Source organism: Ammospiza nelsoni, chromosome 33, assembly GCF_027579445.1.
Source record: "Ammospiza nelsoni isolate bAmmNel1 chromosome 33, bAmmNel1.pri, whole genome shotgun sequence".
In the NCBI taxonomy this organism is placed as follows: Eukaryota; Metazoa; Chordata; class Aves; order Passeriformes; family Passerellidae; genus Ammospiza; species Ammospiza nelsoni.
The window spans coordinates 2655150-2664377 of NC_080665.1; the positions used below are offsets into that span (position 1 = coordinate 2655150).

The 9228-nt window shown below is 53.5% G+C and overlaps 1 protein-coding gene across 1 annotated transcript; it reads right to left on the minus strand.

Annotated features, from left to right (window-relative positions):
* Positions 1-736: 736 nt before the first annotated feature.
* Positions 737-6359, minus strand: LOC132085911 (zinc finger protein 239-like). Its single transcript, XM_059491379.1, has 3 exons — positions 6314-6359; positions 2326-2391; positions 737-2172 (listed from the first exon to the last, which is right to left on the minus strand). Exons 2-3 carry the CDS (start codon positions 2345-2347, stop codon positions 1358-1360), a joined length of 837 nt encoding a protein of 278 aa, XP_059347362.1. The 5' UTR covers positions 2348-2391; positions 6314-6359; the 3' UTR covers positions 737-1357.
* Positions 6360-9228: the final 2869 nt, after the last annotated feature.

Consider the following 9228-nt stretch of genomic DNA (forward strand, 5'->3'; position numbering starts at 1 on the left):
TGTCTCATCCTGATCTCTATGGTCCCATTCCATATGGTCCCAGCCCATATTTGATCCCAGTCCAGTTTATCCCAAGTTGTGTGGTCCCGATCCCTATGGTCCCATTCTGTGCCGTCCTGACCCATAGGATCCCAGTCCATATTTGATCCCAGTCCATATTTGATCCCAGTCCATATTTGATTGCAGTGTGTGTGGTCCAGCACACACTCCTAGGGTCTGGAATTCCAGTTCCCAGCCAGGAAAAAGTGTTCCTGCCCTTGAACTTCCTTCCTATTCTCTCAGCAAATTATAATAAATTAAAAATCAAGAAATTATAATTAAAATTAAATACATCAGAATAAAAATGAAATATAAAAATGAAATATAATTTCAACTCTTCCTTACAATACTCCAATAATGACTCAAGTCAAAACAACAGTAAACTATTAATATAACATTACCAAAAAATATAAATAAACCAAATATATACAAAGAAATACCTTTTGTAAGTTTTAACTCAGTAACCAATATACTTTAGATAAAAAAATATCTAAAAAACTATCATAGAATCTAACACACCTCAGTAAAAAAAATTCCTATTACAAATATACTAAACACAAAACCAAACACCACTATAATTTCTCACACATTTGAACCAAACAATTAAACTTTATCAACATCCTTAAGTACTCTAAAAAATAATTTTCTTTTTCAAAATTCTAATTTCGGGTGCGTGGTTTTATTTGGATATTGGCTTTTGAATTGTTTGGGTTAGATGATTAAAAAAATGAGATTTTTATAGGAATTGAAACAGCTGAGAAGGCAGCACTCTGCACACAGAAGTGACTGAAAATGAATGGGACAGAAATCAGTAACTCTGAAAGTTTTATTTGCTGTCAAATACATCCCACCCAGCCACCCCACACAATCCCCATCCCACTGCTCCAAATTGGGATCCCACTTCTACCAATCACCTCCCAGCCCCAACTCACCCTGGTGGCTGTGGAATGGAGTGAGTCTGGCACAGGATTGAGTTTTTGTCAGGCGGGAACCAGCAATTTGAGGTGAGATTGAGCCCTGTTGGGTTAAAATGCAGTTGTTTTCATTGGGATTTGAGTGGTTTTGAGGTGACAGATTGATCCCTCTTGGCTTTTGGAGTGCAAAGACATGGAGAAGAGAAAAAAATTTAAGCCAAACCAAAAGGAGAAGCAGCCAGGTGTGTTCCCAAAACGGATCAGAGGGAATGTGAGTGACCAGGACTGTGCCCAAAGTGCCTCCTCCATTGGGGATGGAGCTGGAGCAGCGCACGAAGCTCTTCTCACACTCGGGGCACTCACAGGGCTTCCCTTACCGGTGCCTCCGTTGGTGTTGGGTCAAGTTAGAGCTGCTGGAGAAGCTCTTCCCACACTGGGGACACTCGTAGGGCCTCTCCCCAGTGTGGATGTGCTGGTGCTTGATGAGGGTGTAGTTGTGTAGTTGTGCTGGAATCCCTTCCCACAACTGGGGCATTGCAAAGGCCTCTCCTCTGTGTGAATCCAATTGTGCCGGAGGAGATCTGACTTGATCCGAAACCCTTCCCACACTTGGAACACTCGTAGGGCCTCTCCCCCGTGTGGATCTTTTGGTGGCGGATCAGTTGGGAGCTATGGCTGAAGCTCTTCCCACATTCCTCACACTCGTGGGGCCTCTCCCCAGTGTGGGTTTGTCGGTGCACAACAAGACAGGAGCTGTACCTGAAGCCCTGCCCGCAGTCGGGGCAGCGGAAGGGCCTCTCCTTTGTGTGCGTGTGCTGCTGATCGAGGAGATTGGAGCTGCTCTTAAACCTCTTCCTACATTGATCACACTCATAGGCCCGTTCCCCAGTGTGGGTCCTCTGGTGCCTGATCAGGTTGCAGTTCCTCCTGAAGCTCTTCCCACACTCCAAGCAGGTGTGGGGCTTCTCCCCATCATGGAGCTGCTCATGGAGCACCAGCTCCGAGCTCTGGCTCCATCTCCAGCCGCCTTCCCGGCCCAGGCTGGCTCTTTCCCCCTCAGATCCCCGCCAGCTGCGTTTGCAGCCCCTCCTTGTGCGGCATCTCCGGGGCTTTTCCTCCCCGTTGGCTTCCTGCGCCATGGAGCCGCTCAAAACGGCCTCTTCCACCAGGTTCTGCCACGGGCATTTGTCCTCCCTGCTCTCCATGCTCAGCTCCTGCTCTGGGGGAGGAAGGACAAGGACAGGATGGGATTTGCCTCCGTGCCACAGGCAAGGGCAAGGAGATTCCCCCAGGGCTGAGCTGCAGCTGGGGCCGTGCTGGGCTGGGAGAGGGAGCAGCACAGAGGGGAAAGAGGCACTGACTTCCTCCTCACCTGCATCAGTGTCCCGGGGCATCTTCCTCTTCCTCGCAGCCTCCCAAGCACTGTGAATGGGAAATCCTGGTTTGAGGACAACAAGGTATAGGCACATTGAGTTTGAAGTTCCCTCTGCCCAAGTCCATCTCTACAAGTCACTGGCCATCTGAGCTCCATAAAAACCTCCCAAACACCAAGATTCAGCCATGGAAAAGCCTCCCAGGAGTTCCCCATCCCTGGTCCCTCCCCTTTGGTGTTCGGGGGTTCCCCCTGTCCCAGCTGCTGGGGTCATGCTTGGATTCGGGGTCCCCCTTGTGCTCGGTGCCCACCCTGCCCAGGCTGCTGGCAGTCCCAGCAATGCCAAAAGCTCCCCCCTCTTCGCTCTCCCCATTCCGGGATGCCGGGGCTGTTTGGGCTCCCGGGCTCCCTTCTCCCCTCGTTCTCTGCTCTGGGCTGCAGCGGCTCCAAGGAGTCCCCCCTGCCCCTCTCCAGGCTCTTGAGGCTCCCGCCCATGGCGGCGCTTCCCCCTCTCTGGGCTCCCCACTTTGGGCTCCTGGGGCACACAGGGCTCTGCTCCTCCAGGCTGCCTCTGCCGGCAGTCGCCACTGGCACCCCCCGATGTCCCCCCAAGGGGCCTTTTCCGCTCAGCCTTGGACTGCTTCATTCTCCAAACATCTCCCCAAAAACCCAACTGGGAGCAACTGGGAGTGACTGGGAACATGCTGGAGGGAACTGGGATACACTGGGAGATACTGGGAGTGACTGGAACAAAAGTGAAGGTGAAAGAGAGCAACTGGAACCATGTGGAACACAACTGGTTCATAGTGGCAGGGACTGGGAGCACACTGGGCTCACCTTTGGATCATACTGGGAGGGACTGGACTAATACTGGGAGTATCTGAGAGTGACTGGGAACACACCCTGCACATCATCCCCCATACTGGGCCTGACCGGGAGCACGCTGGGAGCAAATGGCATCATACTGGGACTGACTGGGCTGATCCAGGAAGCAACTGGAACCATGCTGGAGGCAGCTGGGACCATACTGGGAGAGACTGGAAGGAACTGGGATTATACTGGCACAACACTGGGAGGACTGGCATGTGACTGGGATCAAACTGGAGCTTACTGGGATCCTATTGGGGTTGAAAGGGAGCAACTGGGATCACACTTTGGGCTACTGCGAGCAACTGAGAGAAACTGGGATGATGCTGCAAGCAAACTGGAGGAACTGGGAAGGACTGGATGCATGCCGGAGGCAACTGGGATACAATGGGCATGACTGGGGAATCATACTGGGAGAACTAACACCTTACTGGGGCCACTGGCAGTGCCTGGAAATGGCTACAGACATGCTGGGTACAACTGGGATATACTGGCAGTGTCTGGAACCATACTGGAATGACTGGAACAACTGGGACCATGCTGGCGAGAACTGGGACCACACTGGGAGCAACTGGGAGTGAGTGGGACCATACTGGGGGGACTGGGATCATCTGGGGAGTGACTGGGACTAGAGCAGGGGCAACTGGGTTCAACTGGGACCACACTGGGAGTGTCTGTAACAACAGGGGAGTGATGGCACCACACTGGGAACAGCTGGGCCCATGCTGGGAGCAACTGGGATCACACTGGGGGCACTGGCATCAAACTGGGAGTGACTGGGAGACACTGGGATTAGACTGCAGGTGACTGGGTTCATACTGGAGTGGCTACACTCATACTGGGACTATACTGGGTTTGAATGGAACCTGACTGGGGCTTGCTGGGAGCTACTGGGCCATGTTGGGAGGAAAATGTGACACACTGGGAGCAACTGGGAACAGCTGGAAGGAACTGGAACCATGCTGAGAGGACTGAGACTATAACTGGGGCAACTGGGATCATACTGGGAGCAACTGGGGCCACCCTTTGAGCAACAGATGGAAACTGGGATTATGCTAGAGGAAACTGGGAGTAACTGGGCAAGACTGGGACCATTCTGAGGTAACTAAAACAAACTGGGAGTGTCTCTAACCATAGTGGGGGGACTGGAACCACACTGGGAACAGCTGGGATCATGCTGGGAGCAACTGGGACAATGCTGGGGGAAACTGAATCTACCCTGGAGGCAACTGGGCACAACTGGGACCCTGCTGGGAGGGACTGGGAGTATTCTTGGAGCAACTGGGATCATAATGGGAGGAACTGGGAACATCTGGAATTATGCTGGGAGCAACTGGGATCACACTAGGATAACAGTGAGAGCAGCTGAGTCCATGCTGGGTTACACTGGGATCACATAGAGAGCAACTGGAATCATACTGGGATTGACTGGGAGTGGCTGGTTTTGTGGATTTTGGGGAGTTTAGATTTTGGGGGATTCTATTGGCAGTTTGAGGGGGAGTTTTTCTGGGGGTATTTGGGGGTTTATTGAATTTTTTGTGGCTTTTTTTGAATTTTGGGGGTTTTTACTGAGATTTTGTTGGGATTTTTGGGATTCTCAGAAATTCTGGGGGTTTTATTGGGATTTTTAGGAGATTTTGTGGGGATTTTATTGGAATTGTGGTGGCATTTAGTGGGATTCATTGGGGATTTGGGGGGTTTTGGATTTTTGGTGGGATTTGGAGGGTTTAGTGGGTTTTTTTGGGTGTTGCCAGGATTTCTTTGGATTTGGGGGAGATTTTGTGGGATGTTTTTTGGTTTTGAGGACATTTTTGGGGGATTTGCGGAGTTTAATCAGGATTTTTGGGGTTATTGGGATTTCAAAGCATTTTGTGGGCTGTTATTGGGATTCTAGGGTGTTTTAATGAGATTTTGAGAGATTTAATTGCGATTTAATGGGTTTTATTGGGGCTTTCAGGGGTTTCAAGGAGATTTTGGTGCATCTCAGCCCTTCCCCACTCCCATGGAATGCCCCAAAGCCACCCTAAAATTCCACTAATACCCCACAAAATCCCCAAAAGTCACAAGAAAACCCTCAAAACCCCCAGAGAATCTCCTAAAATCCCAGTGGAACTCACCAAAATTATAAAAAACTCCCAAAATTTTCAATAAATCCCCTCCCCATCTAAAAAACCCCTACAACCTCAACAAAACACCCAAAATCCAAAACCCCCCAAAATCCTCTAACCATCCCAAAACCCAATAATTCTCCTCAAAACCCCAATAATTTCGCCTAAACTCCCCAAAAAATCCCACAAAGCCCAAAATAGCAACTCTGAAATCCCCAAAAACCCTCTCAAAACCCTAAAATCCCCCAGAAGCCCCCCAGAGTCAGTGGGGCCATCCTGGATCAGGGGGCACCGGCGGGTGGAACAGGAGCCACTTCAGGGGGCCCTCGGAGCTTTTTGGGGAGGGGGCACCGTGGGAGACCCCCCCAAAAATTGGAGGGTGGGGGGGAAACCCCTGCTGTGCCCCCTCCCCCCGAAACCCCCAGACCCCGGTTCAGGGTGGGCCTGGGACCCCCCGGGACTCCCAAATCTTCCCCAGGGACCCGTCCAGGAACCCCAAACCCCCCAGAGTCCCCCAGTGTTGGCCCAGAACCACCCTGGACCCCAAAAACCTCCCCAGGACTCTCAGACCCCCCCGTTTCCCCACAAAATTCACCCCAGACCCACCTGAGACCCCCCCCAAATCCATCAGGATGCCCCACATCCCCCTCAGACCCCTCCCAAACTCTATGAAATCCCCTGCAGACTCCCCAAAATTACCCCTAGAGCCACCTCAGAACCCCCCAGATGCCCTCACAACACCCCAGTTCCTTTCACAATCCCCCAAAATCCCCTCAGACCCGCCCAATCCTTCTGAGATCCCCCTAAACCCATCTAAGAACGCTCCAGACCGCCTCAAGCTCCCCCCCAACCTCCCTAAAGCTCCCTCTGACCAACCAAAGCCCCCTCAGACTCCCTCATTCACCCCAAACCCATCGCACACCCCTGTGTTTCCCGTCGTTACCCCCAAAAACTCCCAATTTCCCCTCAGACCTGCCCCAAACCGGCCCAGTTTCCCCCCGTCCCCACCTCACCTCCGCTCTCCCCTCACAATCTCCGGCCTCTGCCGCGCGCGCGGACTCTCAAGAACGGCAAAACGCCCCGCCCCGAACCAACCAACCACCGCCCTGCAAGTCCCCGAAATAACCATTCACAGCATCGCTCCCCTCAGCTACGCCCGCCTCCCCCGTGCCGCCCCAGCCAATCAGAGGCGAGCCGGAAGCGGCCCTCCCTCCCCCGCCGCCGCCGGGACCCGCCGGGCTCGGGACAGGAACGGGCGGGGCCTGAGAGGGGATCGGGGGGGGGGGGGGGCGGGGGAGGGTCTGGGGGGGTTTTGGAGGGGGCCGGGGGTTTGGGAGTGTCTGGGGGGTCTGGGGAGGGGTCCTGGTGCGTTGTGGGGGGACCTGGGGGTTGCGGATGGTTCCTAAGAGGGGTCTCGCGGGGGGGCGGAGGGGTCGTGGGAGGGTCTGGGGGGGTTTTGGGGAGGGGTCGTAGAAAGGTCTTGGGAGGGTCTGGGGGTGTTGGGATGGTCCTGGGGGGAGTTTGGGGAGGGCTCTGGGGGGTGCTGAGGGTGTCCTGGGAATGGGAGGGGATTGGGTGGGATGGGATAAAATGGGATGGGATAAAATGGGAAGGGATGGGATGGAATGGCGCCAAGCTGGCTGCAGGCACTGACCCTGTGGCTCAGCTCTGCCACTCACCCTCCTGCGGCAGCTCAAACCGCACCACCTCTTTGGTTTGATGTGCTGGGACAGCTCCAAGGCCTTCTTCCTCCTCTTCCCCCCAGGCCACCTTGGGCACTTTCAGGGGTCTCTGCTCCATGGTAATGATGGGATTTGTGAGGGCACCTGCAGAAGAGAAGCCTCGGGAAGGCCACGAGTCAACAAGTCCTGTGGTCTGGCCTCGAGGTCAGCTGCAGGAAAAACGCCTCCAAAAGGCTCCGGGTCAGACGGGAACGAGTGCGCTGTGCAGGGGCTCTTCACGGCACGGCTCTGCCCCGTTGTGCGTTCCCAGCACCCGGCAAGCTTCTATTTCCCACGTGTCACAAAGGGCCCTTGGTCACCGGGTTGCGTTCCATGGCACAGAGACCGTGCTGCAGCGTGCCACCCAGGGCCCTGGCACACACTGCCTTCTGCCCTGGGGCCGCCCCCAGCGCAGCCAAAGTGGCCCAGGCTGGAAGGAATGCCTGGCCCCAGGTGTCTAAGACAGCCCGACAGGATCTTTAGGAAGGGCTCAGACCATCAGCAAACGCTGCCCGCCTCTGTGGGCTCAGTCCTATCCCCATATCTTTCCCTGAGAGCATTTGAATTTCTAAATGAGAATCATTTGAAGGGAGGGGATTTACATTTTCCATTTCAGAGAAGCCTTCTGCCTTCATTAGCCAACACCTCTGTCTTCAAACCAAGACAATTATTTACCATCTTGCAGATGCGCAGTTCCTGGGGAGCCCTGTTTTACACTAGGGACCTGGAGAACCATTCCCAGCAATTGGGAAAATCCTAGGTGGAACATCCACCCATAGACGAGGTCTCCAAATGCGCCCCGAAATTTGGTCCAGCTCTTCGAGGCCTAAAAGAGCAAGTCCAAGTGACTTGATGATATTTTTAGCCCAGAAAGCCATGCAGCTCATGGCACACTTCACAGTCAGCAGGGGACACAGCTAGGCCAAAGCCCAGACCTCTGCTGGGAGCCTTTCTCCTCAAATACCCTTCAGACAAACCTCCATGCAAGTCAGTTGGGAAAGTTTCTTCAAATCATCCATTTCTGGCACATGACTACACAGGCTTGTGGGAAAGATTCTAAAGCAGCTGCTCTGGAGTCAAAGAGCCAGCACTAAGAGTAGGCCTTGTCATCTCTTTGTAGCTAAATCCCACTTTGGGGGATTTGAGGGAGTTTGGAACAAGCTAGAGAGCACACCTCTGAGTTTTTAGATGATGCCATTGCTTTTTCTTCTCTTCTACATAGACAGGAAGGGTGAGTTTGTCTCACATCTGCACTGCATGGCTCACAAGGCTGCAAGACTTGTAGTTACAAGAGCTTTGAAGGATTTCTTGGCCAAGAAGACACTGCCAACAAGGATATTTATGTTTTGCAGCCAGTCCTTCAATATTTCATCTTAGGGGCTCATGCTACAGTGTAAGCTTCCTTAGCCAATCATGTTATGACACACAAACCTACAGCACTGCATCCTAAGCTTCTCGTTTACCATTGTAACTACTTGTATTTTTTCTAGATCTTCAGCCCTAAAACTCTAAACTTTCCTCCACTTCAACCTTCCTCCCCGTGTCTCTGCTATAATAAACTAGAAATCTTCATTCTCGCTTCTAGCACCTAAGTTTGGAAGGCCTTTCCAAGGTCTCCGATCAAATCCTGTGTTTAATTCTAAGCTTTGCTGACAAGAGCAAAGGTCTGAGATTTCCCTGCATTTGGGTTTCCAACAACACTGATGCTGTTAGTTCCAGAGTGCCCAGGATCCCTCTTGCAAGTCAGCTCTGGCAGGAACAAGGCAGCTGCCGGGGGGCTGCTTGTGGCCTCTGACAGCCCATTGCTCAGGGCTTGCCAGCGCCCCAGCCCCTCAGGGGCTGCCCCAGCCCGGCCAAGCTGCCCGGCAGCAGCGCTGCAGCCCCACAGCCGCTCCAGAGCAGCCCCATCCAGAGGCACCTGGGAGCCCTCAGCAAGGCAGCCAGCAGCACCCGGGCAGGAGGATACAGAGGGTGGTTCCTTCCTGGCACAGGGCTTGTGGCCATCTCCAGGCACCACTCTGGCTGGGATGCCCGCAGCCCCGGGCCCTGCCCACCCGCTCTGTCACCAGCACAAAGGCTTCAGCAGTACCACCACAGGACAAGGGGCTTCTGGCCATTTTCCCTTGACCACTGCACGCCTGGGCAGCTGGCTGAGCCAAGGTACCTTTCTCCCCCTCTTGCCCTATGCCCTGCAGACCCTGGGTAGC

Excerpts from the sequence above, each read along its gene's own strand:
- LOC132085911 (XM_059491379.1), bottom strand. The coding sequence starts at position 2,347 with ATGCCCCGGGACACTGATGCAG. Across the intron at positions 2,173-2,325 it reads GCCCCGGGACACTGATGCAG|AGCAGGAGCTGAGCATGGAG; the intron begins GTGAGGAGGAAG and ends TTCCTCCCCCAG.